General features: G+C 43.5%; 2 protein-coding genes across 2 annotated transcripts; both read left to right on the top strand.

Moving 5' to 3' along the window:
- Positions 268-1191, top strand: LOC102185432 (taste receptor type 2 member 143-like). Its single transcript, XM_005679624.3, has one exon. The coding sequence runs from the start codon at positions 268-270 to the stop codon at positions 1189-1191; it is 924 nt and encodes a 307-aa protein (XP_005679681.3).
- TAS2R60 (taste 2 receptor member 60) lies at positions 10703-11656 on the top strand. Its single transcript, XM_005679625.2, has one exon. The coding sequence runs from the start codon at positions 10703-10705 to the stop codon at positions 11654-11656; it is 954 nt and encodes a 317-aa protein (XP_005679682.2).

Genomic DNA, 17215 nt, shown 5'->3' with positions numbered 1-17215 from the left:
GGATGTCATTGAGCTAGGAGTGATTTGCATGCCAATCGCAGGGAACCTCTTTTTAAATCCCGGAGGACGGATGGAAGTGTGATGGGTGTATGGGAGGAGGGGACGGGGTGGGGTGATGATGTTTGCTGGCAGCTCTGCTTTTGCCTGAATCCAAGGAGAGAGCCTCTGAATTTGGTCTCAACAGAGTGGCTTGGCCAGAAAGTCTATGCTCTCCTGTGGATGTACCTGGAGTAGAAGCTGAGTCTGAGCAGAGCCTACCTGGAGAAGATGTCCCCTTCGCCCACATTGATCTTCAAGGTCATCTTTTTCCTGGAGTCATTGGTTGCCATGCTGCAGAATGGCTTCATAGTTACCATGATGAGCGGGGAGTGGGCGTGTAGCCGGACTTTGCCCGCCAGTGACATGATTGTGGCCTGCCTGGCTGCCTCCCGGTTCTGTCTGCATGGGATGGCCCTCCTGAACAACCTCATGGCCTCCTCTGGCTTTTGTTCCAAAATCTACTATTTCGGCATCCCCTGGGATTTCATCACCTCCCTCAGTTTCTGGCTGACTGCCTGGCTTGCTGTCTTCTACTGCAGGAAGATCTCCCTCTTCTCTCACCTCGTCTTCTGGATAAAGTGGAGGATTTCTCGATCGGTTCTCCAGCTGCTGCTGGGCTCCTTGATCTTATCTGGTCTGACTGTCGTCTCCTCAGCTGCTGGGCATACAATTCTTGCCCAGATGACGGCTGCCCAGAGTTCCCATGGAAACACCCTGGCTGGTAGCATACACGCCGTCTATTTGCACTGTTTTCTACCTCATGTAATTCTCATGAGGTTGGTTCCATTCCTCCTGTTCCTGGTGTCCACCTTCTCGCTCATGGTCTCGCTGCGCCGGCACCTCGGGCAGATACAGGACCGCAGACCCAGCCCACGTGATCCCAGTACCTGGGCTCACACCATGGCCCTGAAGTCACTTGCCTTCTTCCTCATCTTCTACACCTTGCACTTCCTGTCCCTGGTTATCATTGTGTACATCCCAGCCTTCTGGAAACACTGGCACTGGGCCTGTGAGGTGGTGACCTATGCAGGCATCTGTCTGCCCTCCAGCATCTTGATGCACAGCAGCCCCAAGCTGAGAAAGGCCCTGAAGAAGAAGCTTTGGCGAGCTCTGGACAAGGACCAGTTTGTCTCCACTTATCAGTATCAATAGCTACTATCACCAAACAAGCCCTGAGTGGCAAGAATGCACAAGGTTTGGGCGCTTTCACTCTTTTTCATTTCCCTCTTTCTTCCTCATTCTTTCTACATCCCATTAATTCTTTTTCCATCCCTCTCTGTTTCTACCGTCCCTTCCACTGCCCCTGAACCAGCTTGGACTAGGATGGTGGCCTCATTTCCACACAGGCCTCTCTCACTCTGTACACAAGAAGCCCTAATAACATTCTCCAGTCCGCACCGCCTTTACAGAGAGCTGTGATGGTGCTCAGTTGTCCTGTGGTCAGCCTAAAGGGTTTTTCTGTTTTGTCGTTGTTTTGAATGGTGGCTTCCCTGGTGGTGCAGAGGTTAAAGCATCTGCCTGCAGTGTGGGAGACCTGGGTTCGATCCCTGGGTCAGGAAGATCCCCTAGAGAAGGAAATGGCAACCACTCCAGTACTCTTGCCTGGAAAATTCCATGGATGGAGGAGCCTGGTGGGCTATAGTCCATGGGGTCATGAAGAGTCAGACACGACTGAGCAATTTCACTTTCACTTGAATGGTGACATAGGTTCCGTCCACATCAACTGCCCTCTGCCTCCCTTCTCTGCTCTCAGAGCTCGGTGCCTCTACTGCAGCCTAGGAAGCTTCTTCCTGTCTCCCCACAGGCTCTTCCCCGCTGCCTGGTGTCTTGGTCCATCTGGAAATTCCTTCTTTCCTTTCTCTGTCATTCTTTGCCATTCTTTTCTTTTGTGCCCTGCTTAAGATCGGTCCCACTCAAGGAACTTTTCTGAACTGTTGAAGTCTGAGGGCATATATGAGTTTTGTGCCACTATAGGTCCTGCCTATGATTCTGTGTGTTTGCTGTATGTTGAATTAAAGCAAATTGTCTGATGTGGCAAAGCTTTTAGGTCTTGGCCAATAGAAGATAGAAAAGGAAAACAAAGGGAATTTGCTATAGTTCTTAATTTTGAGAATCTTACTTTTCCTGTCCACTCAACCAGGACGTTGGCCCCGGATGCTGATGTCTAGGATGGTAGTCTATAAATTATGTTGTTTGCATATCAGAGTGTGTGCAAAATGATCCACTGGATGGAGAAAGGAAAATATGACAACTTCAATATATTTTTACTCTCATCTTTTTAATTGCAATTTAGTATGTATTTTATGATATATTAATACTATGAGCAGAGTATTACAAGCATATAATTAAATAAATATGCATATGGTGGAATTCATGTTCATAGTTTTTTTCAACTGATGGAGTTTCCTATAAAAAAAATTTGGAGATCAGGAGACAAGAAAAGATTGGGAAAAGCACCCCACATGGTTAACAGGTTTATATGTCCAAGCTTATCAAAACAGGAATAATAACAGAACAGAAATCATTGCATTATGGTAAGTTGTCCAAGAACCGTGGGAAACTTATACCTCAAGACATTATAATACTAGCTAAGGGCTGAAATACGGCAAAAGGAGAGAGAAAGAGGAGCTAGAAGAGATGAGTTAAGAGGGTGAGGAGTTTTCACTTAAAAGAAGATTAAGGTGTTAAAAGAGAAGATCCCTAAATTGCAGGAGAGAAGCTTAAAGGGTTTCCCAGAGAAAGGGTGAAGTTGGACACAGGAAACTGGAAAGCTGGAACTATCATCAAGAAATCTTTTCCTTTTTTAAAAAAGCAGCAACATGAGTGAGCTGGGAAAGCAATAGCAAACTGCATGGATTGAATTTTGGAACTTAAGCCACAGAGGACTGAGTGGAGGCAGCAAAGACAGAGGCATCAGCGATGTCACCTGGAACAGTGGCTTTCCCTTGGTCAGAGCTCCAGAACTTAAATATCTTGGGTGGGAAGGGGATGTTCGTGTGACTCCCATGTTCTGCAGCATTTTCACAGTCTTTTGAGTTATGCCACGTCTACTGGGCTTATTTCAGGACTTTTTAAGTGGTTGATGTTCTCATCCTCCCTTTCCTAGGCTCTAGTTCATAAGAGCCCATAAACATTTGATGGCTTCATCTTGACCAAAGACACAGGCTAATATCTCATCTTGACTTTCAAGACCTTCTGGAATCTCTCCCCAGTCTACCTTTTCAGCCTGATATGCCATCATTCCCTTATGGAAATCCTCTGCTGTAGCCAAACTTATCCTTGTGCTAGACATACTCACACTTCCACCTCCTTTACTGATGTCATCTCTCTGTGCTTTCAACATACAAGGCACGTCTTTGCTTTTCCACATAAAGGGGCTGTGGCTGCTACTGAATCCCTCTCAGAATTCTTGGGATGGAAATAGGAGGACACATACATTTCGAACCGCAGTCTGGGTGTCCTCCTTTTTTGTCCTCTGAGAGACAGAACCGAGCTGTTTCCCACTCAGGGAATCTACTCAGAATTCCTACCTCTTACCACCCTTATGATCATATATATAAAGACTGCCTGTTAGAATTTCAATGTTCTCAGACTTGACTTCTACCAGATAAGAAAGTCTGAATATGAGAAAGCAAAGTGTAACAAACAGAAAGCACAAACAACAAAAGAATCACCATAAAACACAACTGTATATTAAAATACAAGTGCTTATTCACCCTTTTGGATTAACTTAACTCTCACTTAGTATATATATGCCTAGTAAATGTTTGTGGTTTATGATAAGCGTATGAAAACACTTTCAGGGCAGATACTTACTAACAGCTCATTGTTACAGCCTAGCACCTTTCACAGGGTCATTACAGCATATTGGAGATGCTTACTAATTGTTGTTAGTCAAATTGAAGAATAACAGTGCATCTTTCTCAGTATATGAGCCATCGGAGATGTAGGAGGCAGATGGGGAAATATATTGAGTTTTCCATATTGAGAGGTTTGTGGCTGGTCAGACTCCAGAGCTATAAGCTCAAAGTTTGCTTTATTGCTCCACGTTTCAGTAGGAAACAGCCGAATGCCACGCAGATGAATGTGGGTGGCAAGGTAGAGAGCAGTTGGGAACTCTACCCCACGCAGTTTTGCATCTTCTCAGAAAGGCAGAGTGAATGAGTTACCTAAGCTCACCTCAGCTTTCCCCAGGAACACAGTGTTCACTGCAGCAAGGCTTCTGTGTTTGAAGAACAATTCCACCTGGACCTTTGTCCCAGGTAAACTGGGAACCAGAAAGAGATGCTAGTGATCTGCATTCTCTTCTCTCTTGATGGGGTTCTGTGCTTGGAACTGGTAGGATATGGTGCTGGTCAGGAGGTGAGTGTACTGTCAAATACCCCCTCTCTCTCCTGTTACTTGATCATGAGCCTTCACCATTGCTGTGTTTGACCCAGAAGAATTTCCACTTGCCTTACTCCCTGTGACATATTAACCTGCTTACACTCACCTGAGTATGTAAGCACTCACCTGATTGCTTTTTTTTAAAATTCTTTGAATGTCATTGCTATTGAAAATGCGGCTTTTGCTTATTCCACCTACCTCTAATTAAAGTACATGTCCAATATTTGGTGCCTTGGACCTCTATTGCACCCCTGATGCTTTCCTGAATTCTTCTAGGACTACTTGTCACACCATGGGATGGAGGTCATTATAATAACAGTTGTCATCATCACCTTACTTACTTCTTATGAATGTGTAGAGATTTATAGTTTACGTATACACATCCCTATATATGCATATAATATATTCACGTTTATTTGTGATCCATATTTTACAGGTGAAGAAATAGGGGTTCACAGAGATTAAATGACTAGTCCAAAGATCCATAGATAGTGACTGTTCAGTTCAGTTCAGTTCAGTCACTAACTCATGTCCCACTCTTGCGACTCCATGGACTGCAGTATACCAGGCTTCCCAGTCCGTCAACAACTCTCAGAGCTTGCTCAAACCCTTTTCCATCGAGTCGGTGATGCCATCCAACCATCTCATCCTCTTTCGTCCCCTTCTCCTCCTGCCTTCAATCTTTCCCAGCATCAGGGTCTTTTCCAACGAGTCAGTTTTTCACATCAGGTGGCAAAAGTGTTGGAGTTTCAGCTTCAGCATCAGTCATTCCAATGAATATTCAGGACTGATCTCCTTTAGGATGGACTTGCTGGATCTCCTTGCAGTCCAAGGGACTCTCAAGGGTCTTCTCCAACACCACAGTTCAAAAGCATCAATTCTTTGGTGCTCATCTTTCTTTATGGTCCAACTCTCACATCCATACATGACCACTAGAAAAACCATAGCCTTGACTAAAAGGACCTTTGTTGGCAAAGTAATGTCTCTGCTTTTCTATGTGCTGTCTAGGTTGGTCATAGCTTTTCCAAGGAGCAAGTATCTTTTAATTTCATGGCTGCAGTCACCATCGGCATAGAAATATCAAATAATTAGGAAGGGTGAAACAAAGCCTCACATTTCAAGGACATGACTTTCACTTTTCACTTTCATGCACTGGAGAAGGAAATGGCAACCCACTCCAGTGTTCTTGCCTGGAGAATCCCAGGGATGGCGAAGCCTGGTGAGCTGCCATCTATGGGGTCGCACAGAGTTGGACACGACTGAAGTGACTTAGCAGTAGCAGTCACCATCTGCAGTGATTTTGGAGCCATTAAGTGATAGGACCAGATGCAATGATCTTGGTTTTTTGAATGTTGAGTTTTAAGACAGCTTTTTCACTCTCCTCTTTCACGTTCATCAAGAGGTTCTTTAGTTCTTCTTCACTTTCTGCCATAAGGGTGGTGTCATCTGCATATCTAAGGTTATTGATATTTCTTCCAGCAATCTTGATTCCAGCTTGTGCCTCATCCAGCCCAGCATTTCTCATGATATACTCTGCATATAAATTAAATAAGCAGAGTGACAATATACAGGCTTGACGTACTCCCAATTTGGAACCAGTCTGTTGTTCCTTGTCCGGTTCTAACTGTTGCTTCTTGACCTGCGTACAGATTTCTCAGGAGACAGGTCAGGTGTCTGGTATGCCCATATCTTTAAGAATTTCCCATAATTTGTTGTGATCCACACAGTCAAGGGCTTTGGTGTAGTCAATAAAGCAGAAGTAGGTGTTTTTCTGGAACTCTCTTGCTTTTTTGATGATCCAGTGGATGTTGGCAATTTGATCTCTAGTTCCTCTGCCTTTTCTAAATCCAGCTTGACCATCTGGAAGTTCACAGTTCATGTACTGTTGAGGCCTGGCTTGGAGAATTTTGAGCATTACTTTGCTGACATGTGAGATGAGTGCAATTGTGGGTTGGTTTGAGCATTCTTTGGCATTGCCTTTCTTTGGGATTGGAATGAAAGCTGACCTTTCCCAGTCCTGTGGCCACTGCTGAGTTTTCCACATTTGCCGGCATATTGAGTTCAGCACTTTCACAGCATCATCTTTTAGGATTTGAAATAGCTCACCTGAAATTCCATCACCTCCACTAGCTTTGCTTTTAGTGATGCTTCCTAAGGCCTACTTGACTTTGCATTCCAGGATGTCTGGCTCTAGGTGAGTGATCACCCCATTGTGATTATCTGGGTCATGAAGATCGTTTTTGTATAGTTCTTCTGTGTATTCTTGCCACCTCTTCTTAACATCTGCGTGTTTATACGTCTATACCATTTCAGTCCTTTATCGAGCCCATCTTTGCATGAAATGTTCCCTTGGTATCTCTAATTTTCTTGAAGCGATCTCTAGTCTTTCCCATTCTATTGTTTTCCTCTATTTCTTTGCATTGATCACTGAGGAAGGCTTTCTTATGTCTCCTTGCTATTGTTTGGAATTCTGCATTCAGATGAGTATATCTTTCCTTTTCTCCTTTGCCTTTAGCGTCTCTTCTTTTCACAGCTATTTGTAAGGCCTCCTCAGACAGCCATTTTGCCTTCTTGCATTTCTTTTTTTTGAGGATGGTCTTGATCACTGTCTGCTGTACAATGTCACGAACTCTGTCCATAGTTCTTCAGGCACTCTATCTATCGGATCTAATCCCTTGAATCTATTTCTCACTTCCATTGTATAATTGTAAGGGATTTGATTTAGGTCTTACCTGAATGGTCTAGTGATTTTCCCTACTTTTTTCAATTTAAGTCTGAATTTGGCAATAAGGAGTTCATGATCTGAGCCACAGTTAGCTCTCAGTCTTGTTTTTGCTGACTGTATAGAGCTTCTTGATCTTTGGCTACAAAGAATATAATCAGTCTGATTTTGGTATTGACCATCTGGTGATGTCCATGTGTAGAGCCTTCTCTTGTGTTGTTGGAAGAGGGTGTTTGCTATGACCAGTGCATTCTCCTGGCAAAACTCTGTTAGCCTTTGCCCTGCTTCATTCTGTACTCCAAGGCCAAATTTGCCTGTTACTCCAGGTATCTCTTGGCCTCCTACTTTTGCATTCTAGTCCCCTGTGATGAAAACGACATCTTTCTGGGGTGTTAATTCTAGAAGGTCTTGTAGATTTTCGTAGAACTGTTCAACTTCAGCTTCTTCAGCATTACTGGTTGGGGCATAGATTTGGATTATTGTGATATTGAGTGCTTTGCATTGGAGACGAACAGAGATCATTCTATCACTTTTGAGATTGCATCCAAGTACTGCGTTTTGGACTCTTGGTGACTCTAATGGCTACTCCAGCTCTTATAAGGGATTCTTGCCCACAGTAGTAGATATAATGGTCATCTGAATTAAATTCTCCCATTCAAGTCCATTTTAGTTCACTGATTCCTAAAATGCTGATGTTCATTTTTGCCTCCTCCTGTTTGACCGCTTCCAGTTTGCCTTGATTCATGGACCTAACATTCCATGTTCCTATGCAATATTGCTCTTTACAGTGTCGGACCTTTCTTCCATCACCAGTCACATCCACAACTGGGTATTGTTTTTGCTTTGGCTCTGTCTCCTCAGATATGCAGACAACACCACCCTTATGGCAGAAAGTGAAGAGGAACTAAAAAGCCTCTTGATGAAAGTGAAAGAGGAGAGTGAAAAAGTTGGCTTAAAGCTCAACATTCAGAAAACGAAGATCATGGCATCTGGTCCCATCACTTCATGAGAAATAGATGGGGAAACAGTGGAAACTGTGTCAGACTTTATTTTTGGGGGCTCCAAAATCACTGCAGATGGTGATTGCAGCCATGAAATTAAAAGATGCTTACTCCTTGGAAGAAAAGTTATGACCAACCTAGATAGCATATTCAAAAGCAGAGACATTACTTTGCCGACTAAGGTCCATCTAGTCAAGGCTATGGTTTTTCCTGTGGTTATGTATGGATGTGAGAGTTGGACTGTGAAGAAGGCTGAGCGCCGCAGAATTGATGCTTTTGAACTGTGGTGTTGGAGAAGACTCTTGAGAGTCCCTTGGACTGCAAGGAGATCCAACCAGTCCATTGTGAAGGAGATCAGCCCTGGGATTTCTTTGGAAGGACTGATGCTAAAGCTGAAACTCCAGTACTTTGGCCACCTCATGCGAAGAGTTGACTCATTGGAAGAGACTCTGATGCTGGGAGGGATTGGGGGCAGGAGGAGAAGGGGACAACAGAGGATGAGATGGCTGGACGGCATCACTGATTCAATGGACGTGCGTCTGAGTGAACTCCGGGAGTTGGTGATGGACAGGGAGGCCTGGCGTGCTGCGATTCATGGGGTCGCAGGGAGTCGGACACGACTGAGTGACTGAACTGAACTGAACTTCATTCTTCCTGGAGTTATTTCTCCACTCCTCTCCAGTAGCACAGCGGCCTGCTGTAGGGGCAAGGGCTCTGGGTACAGCAGACCTGAGTCACATAGCCTGTGGCATAAGCCCTCTTGGAGGAGGTCACCATTAACCTCACCATAGAGCCACTGAGCAGACAACTCACAAACTGCAGAACAATTACACCAAATAGTGACAGTGACAAGACTCAAAACTTGGTCTTCTGACTTCATCTGGGGATGAAGAAGATAGGAGTACAAGATGTCCTGCTAACTATGTAAGGATTTCTGGTCCTGGAATCATCCTGGGTCTTGGTCTTTCCTCCATTTAACTGTGACTTTAGGAGAGAGCTTTAATCTAAAACTTGATGCTTCATTTATTTCATCATTAAATTATTTAATGTCTTCTTTTACTCTGAAAACTGAGATTCTAGTTTTAGAATCTAGTCTTATCCTGTGCAGTAGAAAAGATGATGCTTCAACCTACTGACAGAGCCAGTAACTCACAGCGATGGATGTCTCTAGGACTAACACCTGCCTTAACCCTAGCCCAGGGCTCTTCTTGCCATAGCAGATTGGTGTTATAGCTGTCATAGAGTGTTTCCTACATGAAATGCCCTTTGAAAATGAAAGTCAAGTCGCTCAGTCATATCCAATTCTTTGCAACCCTATGGACTGTAGCCCGCCAGGCTCCTCCGTTCATGGGATTTTCCAGGTAAGAATACTGGAGTGGGTTGCCATTTCCTTCTCCAGGGGATCTTTCCAACTCACGGATTGAACTCGGGTCTCCCACTTTGCAGTCAAGACTCTACTATCTGAGCCACCAGGAAATCCCTAAAGTGAAAGTCGCTCAGTCGTGTCCAACTCTTTGCGACTCCATGGACTATACGGTCCATGGAATTCTCCAGGTCAGAATACTGAAGTGGGTTACCTTTCCCTTTTCCAAGGGATCTTCCCAACCTAGGGATTGAACCCAGGTCTCCTGCGTTGCAAGAGAATTCTTTACCAGCTGAGCCCCAGGGAAGCCCAGAACTGCCCTTTAAAGGTCACTAAGAAAATATGGTTTAAAATTCACTTGCAGGTGCATCGTGTGCTCAGTCACGTCGGACTCTTTGTGACCCCAGGGACTGTAACCCGTGAGTCTCCTCTGTCCATGAAATTTTTTAAGCAAGAACACTGGGGTGGGTCACCATTTTTTACTCCAGGGGATACTCCTGACCCAGGGATTGGACATGCACCTCTTGCGTCTCCTACATTGGCAGGCAGATTCGTTACCACTAGCACCACCTAGGAAATCCTTTATTATGTATAATTGTCTCCTGTGTTCTATTTGATAATAATGGTCCCCACAAGTAATAGGATTTGAGTTAACCTAAGTAGAAGTGTTGCTCAGTTTTATACCTGTCAAAGGAATTTTCTAAAGTCACCTGCTTCATAGGGTCATTGTGAGAACTAAGGACAACAAAGATCACTTAGAACAGTGCCCAGAACACACCACCAACCATGGATGTGATCTCCGACTGTCAGATCGGGGTGTGCTCACCAGATTTCCTCATGGAGTGGCCAGCTGGTGTGTGGTCATGTCTTCGGTGTCAGCTTAGAGAGGTGTAAGTTCCCGCATGAGGGATGCTAAATGCAAGGACCTGATACAGTATCCATGCTAGTGTTGACACGGGCAGAAAGCAGACAGAGGAAGGACAGGCAAATTCATGGACAGGCAGCGAGACTTCTGAAACTGAGCCTTAATCATATTTGCATCTGTTCTGAGAAGAAAATACCTCTTCACCCTCCTCAGATAGCCCACATCCTCGACTTTATCCTCTGTACTGGGGCAGCTGGAGGGACCAATATTATCCAGGACCTTCCAGAACCGCCTTACAGGAAGAGACCTTGAAGTCTGCAGGAGAGATGAGGGGAGAGGACGTGGTTCCAGGACCTCAGGTGGTTGATAAGACAGCCCTCATCTGCGTTGTTATTTTATTCCTTTTGTTCCTGGTGGCATTGGTAGGTAATGGCTTAATCATCGCGGCACTGGGCAGCGAGTGGCTGCTGCGGAGAACGTTGTCACCCTGCGATAAGTTATTGGTCAGCCTGGGGACCTCTCGCTTCTGCCTGCAATGGGTGGTAATTAGTAAGAACATTTACATTTTCCTGAATCCAACGACCTTCCTTTATAGCCCTGTGTTCCAGCTCCTGGCCGTTCAGTGGGACTTCTTGAACTCGGCAACACTGTGGTTCTCCACCTGGCTCAGTGTCTTCTACTGTGTGAAAATCGCAACCTTCACCCACCCTGTCTTCCTCTGGCTAAAGCGGAATGTATCTGGGTTGGTTCCTTGGATGCTACTCAGCTCTCTGGGGTTCTCTACCTTTACCACCGTTCTATTTTTCATAGGCAACCAGAGAATGTATCAGAACTATTTAAGGAGGGGTCTGCAATCTTGGAATGTCACTAGGAATGCTGTGAGAATGTATGAGAGGTTCTACCTCTTCCCTTTGAAAATTGTTACCTGGACCGTCCCTACTGTTGTCTTTATTGCGGGCACGGTTTTGCTCATTACATCTCTGGGAAGACACACCAAGAAGGTCTTCTTCTCCATCTCAGGCTTTCACAGTTCCAGTGCCCAGGCACACATCAAGGCCCTCTTGGCTTTTCTCTCCTTTGCTATCTTCTTCACTTCCTCTTTTCTGTCACTGGTTCTCACTGCCTCAGGTATGTTTCCCTTTCGGGAGTTCGGGTTCTGGATATGGCAGATTGTGATTTATCTGGGTACAGCAATCCACCCCATTATTCTTCTCTTAAGTAACCGCAGGCTGAGAGCTCTGCTAGGGAGGGGCTGCTCCTCAGCACATGGGGCATCTTGAATTGCAATTAATGAAAAGCCTCAGATTCTGCTGCAGGAGGCCTGCCTGGATCGAATGGGATGTTGCTTCTTTAAATTTCTTTGCCACGTTTAATCACATTTAATTCTCTTTCCTTCTTTGCTGTGTTTCATGATTAGAAGAATAACTTCATTGAAACAGGATTAAAGGTGAAATAGAAGGTACTGAAGTAGTGGCCCAGCACCACTGACTTGTATCAACACTAGCAAGGGTGTAGCTGATATAGTTAATGTTCCTTGTGGGACCTGATGTGGCCAAAGAAGCAGGAAACTTTTATTTCCCTGTGACTAAACTCGGTGTTTAAAATTATCCTCCTGGAAACTGAATGCAAGGATCCTGACACATGATTCATTTTTTATCTGTTAAATCACACTGGAGAAGATTTTTGGAACATCAATTTTCCTCTGACTTCATCCTGTAAAACCATGTTTCCTTTTTCAGCCTTAACTGATTTCCAGCCATCTACTGCAATGAAACTCTCTTTCCTTTCATGCAAGAGTTCCTGGTGTCTGAACTCCCTTTACAGAGCATGGTGTAATTTGTGCATGTGTGCAGCTGTGTGTGTGACCTGGGATTTGTATATTTGCAGATTACCTTTTGAGGACTGCTGATTGCTGGGAGTTTATGATTTATAGTCCAACCGGTTAGACTGCTCTATAAATGATAAGGCTCATGAGCCAGATGTGACTTCTTTTATGTTGCTCTTCAGTTCAGTTCAGTTCAGTTCAGTTCAGTCGCTCAGTCGTCTCCAACTCCCTGCGACCCCATGAATTGCAGCACGCCAGGCCTCCCTGTCCATCACCAACTCCTGGAGTTCACTCAGGCTCATGTCCATCGAGTCAGTGATGCCATCCAGCCATCTCATCCTCTGTTGTCCCCTTCTCCTCCTGCCCCCAATCCCTCCCAGCATCAGAGTCTCTTCCAATGAGTCAACTCTTCGCATGAGATGGCCAAAGTACTGGAGTTTCAGCTTTAGCATCATTCCTTCCAGTCAACACCAGGACTGATCTCCTTTAGAATGGACTGGTTGGATCTCCTTGCAGTCCAAGAGACTTTCAAGAGTCTTCTCCAACACCACAGTTCAAAAGCATCAATTCTTCAATGCTCAGCTTTCTTCACAGTCCAACTCTCACATCCATACATGACTACTGGGAAAACCATAGCCTTGACTAGATGGACCTTAGTCAGCAAAGTAATGTCTCTGCTTTTGAACATGCTATCTAGGTTGGTCATAACTTTTCTTCCAAGGAGTAAGCATCTTTTAATTTCATGGCTGCAATCACCATCTGCCGTGATTTTGGAGCCCCAAAAAATAAAGTCTGACACAGTTTCCACTGTTTCCCCGTCTATTTCTCATGAAGTGATGGGACCAGATGCCATGATCTTCGTTTTCTGAATGTTGACCTTTAAGCCAACTTTTTCACTCTCCTCTTTCACTTTCATCAAGAGGCTTTTTAGTTCTTCTTCACTTTCTGCCATAAGGGTGGTGTCATCTGCATATCTGAGGTTATTGATATTTCTCCTGGCAATCTTGGTTCCAGCTTGTGCTTCTTCCAGCCCAGCGTTTCTCATGATGTACTCTGCATAGAAGTTAAATAAGCAGGGTGACAATACACAGCCTTGATGTACTCCTTTTCCTGTTGGGACCTACTAAAACTTGTGACATGGAAAGATTCATCTGTATCTGATACAGATCTAAGAAATGCCTGGCTTGGTTTGGTGAAGCATGTAGACTGCTTTTCTGCTTTCCACAGGTCTTCTCAAACTCTCCTTAAGATCAGTGATCTTTTGAACCATTCAAACTGAGATCCCTCAAAGTCCCTCTGTTTGCTTCAAAATCTCTCAGCCTCATTTTCTGTTTTTCTTCCCTTTCCCATCTGTATGAGAAGATAGAAATTGGTTTTTCACTTTTCAAGGCTAATGTTCACACTCTCCTAGCCTCCTTTCTATCTCCTGCTCAATCAAGAATTCCTGCTCTACCCATCTTCAACCTTTTCCTCTTTATTGTTCTTCCCTTCTTCATTAAGTGTGCCCCTTACTCTCTTCCCTAAAAAAATAAAATAAATCCCCTCCATGCTCTTATTGGTTCAAGTAATCAACCTGCTTATTAGTCACTTGCTAAGAGTCCCCTCCCCCTGCTCCTCCCCACCCCTCCTCCACAGACACACTTTTCTAATGCTCTTTCTGTTGAAATGTGTTTCTAAAGGACACCCTTTAGAGCTCCTGATCTCTAAATGTGGTATCCTCAGCCCCCATTTTCCTGTGTTTCTATAAAATTTGCCCCTCTTAATAAAAAATGATTTCTTCAAAAAATCTGATTAAAATATTTGACAAAAGGTAATACCTGATTTTGGAAGAAGGTTTTAAAACAGGAAAATCAGTGTCACCCATAACTGTTTACCCACACATCTTCCTAAAACTCTTTCCTCTTGGCCTTTGAGATGCTGCACGAGGTTTTGTCCCCTGCTCTGTGGCTCCTTTTATGTCTTCTTCACTATCTGCTATTTGTCTGACTCAGTTTTTCCCTTAGCCAGCTCTCTTCCTTCCTGGACATGAATCTTCCCATTTTCCTTTATGTTCACATCTATTTACATATCAATAGCTTCAATTATGACCTTCGTGTGAATAATCACCAAAGTCTTGACTGTCTCCAAAACTCTAAGCCTATGTTTTCCTCTGCTTGCTGAGCATTTCTATGTGATAGTACCATGAGCACGTCAGACTTAGCAAGTTTGAAACAGCTGTCCCTTTTTTTCCTCCTCCTCTTTCTTTCCCTCTGCCACCCAGTTGAATCTATTTTTTCTATTACTGATGTCCAATAAGTCAGACTTACCAGCTCTGAGTTAGTTTTCACTCCTCACTCTCCATGGAACACTTCCATCTAATCAGCAACTTGTCTACAATTGGTAACCCAACAATTGTCTGTATTATCTGTTCCTGTCTTCCTGTTCTAGAAGATCCTTTCTTAGATTAGACTGTCCTCTTCTCCCACCTCGACTGCTTATATTTATTTTTCACCACTTACTTTATTATAGTGACTCCCCACCCACCACCAAGTCAAAATACCATTACCAGATTAATCTCTTGACCATTTCACCCATAGCCTTTTCACCGCCCAGTGCCTATCAGTTGAAACACAGGTTCATAAATTGGCATGCACCACAACGTGGCAACAGTTTTATCTTTGACATGAAGAGATTCATCTGTATTGGATACTTAAGATTTCAGAAAACTCCCGGCTTCCATTCTAGTAGACGCAACCCTATTTTGCAGCAAAATTTGGGTTATCATTATTGTGAACATGCCTGGAGCTTCCTCCATGATGTACTAAATGTGATCTCTTATCCCACATCTACCTGTCAAAATTCTATTTAATTTTTTCCCCTGTTTAATTTTTAAAGGTTCATTGAAATGGCTTCTCTTCTGGGAAGCTTTTCTGGATGTGCCCCCACCTCAAACTTTGATCTCTTTCACCTCAGAGGACACACAAATGAAGTGTTGCTCAGTTGTGACATGAATTCTGCCTTGTAGTGGTATTATCTGTATATTCATTTTATCCTTGTGTGTGTGTGTTTGTGTATGTGTAGTTCCTCAGCTGTGTCTGACTCTATGTGACCCTTTGGACTGTAGCCCACCAGGCTCCTTTGTCCATGGGATTCTCTGGGCAAGAATCCTGGAGTGTGTTGCCTTGCCCTCCTCCAGGGAATCATCCTGACCCAGAAATTGAACCCGCAACTCCTGTATCTCCTGAATTGCAGGTGGATTCTTTACCCTCTGAGTCATCGAGGAAGCCCATTTTATTCTCAGATTTTAAAGTTCTTAGAGGTGTGGGCTGCCTCATTCTCTTCCATGTATCCCTGGAAGTCTTACAAATTCTTGCTGCATTGAATGGAATGGTTCTGTTGCACCTGGAATCCTGCTGTAAACACATGCATTTTTGCCTGTATATATATAATCTGAGCTACTTACTACTACCAATTATATTTTTATGGTTATATTTGAGCTGTATGTGCTTCACTGTCTGGCTGGCTTGTTTTTGGAGATCAAACATATATCCTGTTTCTCTTGAGTTATACACAATGTAGGAATAATAAATGGGTGAGAGAGTAACATTTGCCTGATTTTTTTTGGATGCCTTTCTCTTCTTTCTTCTGTGTTTACATGTTGCTAGGCAACCATGAAACTCCTTCCTCTGAAAATTTGCGTGAAGTGCCATTTCTCCCCTTTGTTACTGACCCAGTGGCCCTTTCCTAGCATGCTCTATCAGTTCCTTTGTTCCTTCCACTGTTTGTATTGTTAGCCTAGGAGAATTAAGCATCTACCCCAATCTGAATGATCTCCCCACAGGAGAAGTATGATCTTCCTTATAGGAGGAAGTTCTCTTGGAACTTTTTAAAAAACTTTTTATTTTATATTGGAGTATAGCTGATTAGCCATTAACTGACCATGGGGTTGCAAGATTTAGACACAACTTAGCGACTAAACCACCACCAGAGCTGATTAAAGATGTTGAGATAGATTCAGGTGCACAGCAAAGGGACACAGCCTTACATATACATGTATCCATTCTCCCCCAAACACCTCTCCCATCCAGGCTTCCACGTAAGGTGGAGCAGAGTTCCATGTACTATACAATAGGTCCTTGTTGGTTATCCATTTTAAATATAGCCATGTGTATATGTCCATCCCAAACTCCCTAGCTATCCCTTGAACACACAGGGAAATATGAGAGAGATAGTGTTTGTTGTATTTTTTAAATGCCTGGTAATATTATTGTCATTAATTTTTTTTACCTACAGTCTAATTTCATTATGCTTTATGATGGTATTAATGGCAATCATTTATGAATGCTTATTTTGTATGAGTGCTGGGACCAGAAAATTTATTTACTTATATGCTTTATACATTGAATTCCTAAAATAACACTGCAAAGTAGAAACTGAGGCTTAGAGGAGTTTACTGAGGTCTCATGGCCACTGTATGATATAATAGAATTGGGATGTGTGTGTGTATGTGTCTGTGTGTGTGTATGTTAGTCGCTCAGTTGTGTCCAACTCTTTGTGACCTCATGGACTGTACCTACCAGGCTCCTCTGTCCATGGAATTCCCCAGGCAAAAATACTGGAGTGGATAGCCATTCCTTTCTCCAGGAGATCTCTCCAACCCAGGGATCGAACCTGGGTCTCCTGCATTGCGGGCAGATTCTTTACTGTCTGAGCCACCTGGGAAGCCAAGAATTGGGATACTTTAGTGCTATAATATGTAAACCAGTGTGATTATTGGTATAGGGATAGGTAAGTTCACCAGCAGACAATTCAGATAATAGTTACATGAAAAGTTATGTTTAATAAGTAAAGCATTTCAACTCAATGAGGGAAAAGATAGTCATTCAATAGTGTGGCAGCAAATATAGAGTAAACATTTTATTTTAGATTCCAGACAGATGATCTTTAATGTAAATGTTATTTAATTTTTTTAAAGCTCCCCATTTTGGATAATTTAATTTTCCAGTATTTTTACTCCAGAAACATTGTCTTTATA

This window comes from Capra hircus, chromosome 4 (assembly GCF_001704415.2).
Source record: "Capra hircus breed San Clemente chromosome 4, ASM170441v1, whole genome shotgun sequence".
NCBI classification, from domain to species: domain Eukaryota; kingdom Metazoa; phylum Chordata; class Mammalia; order Artiodactyla; family Bovidae; genus Capra; species Capra hircus.
Note: the sequence above shows the minus strand (reverse complement) of the source record. Positions and strands in the feature narration are given on the sequence as shown.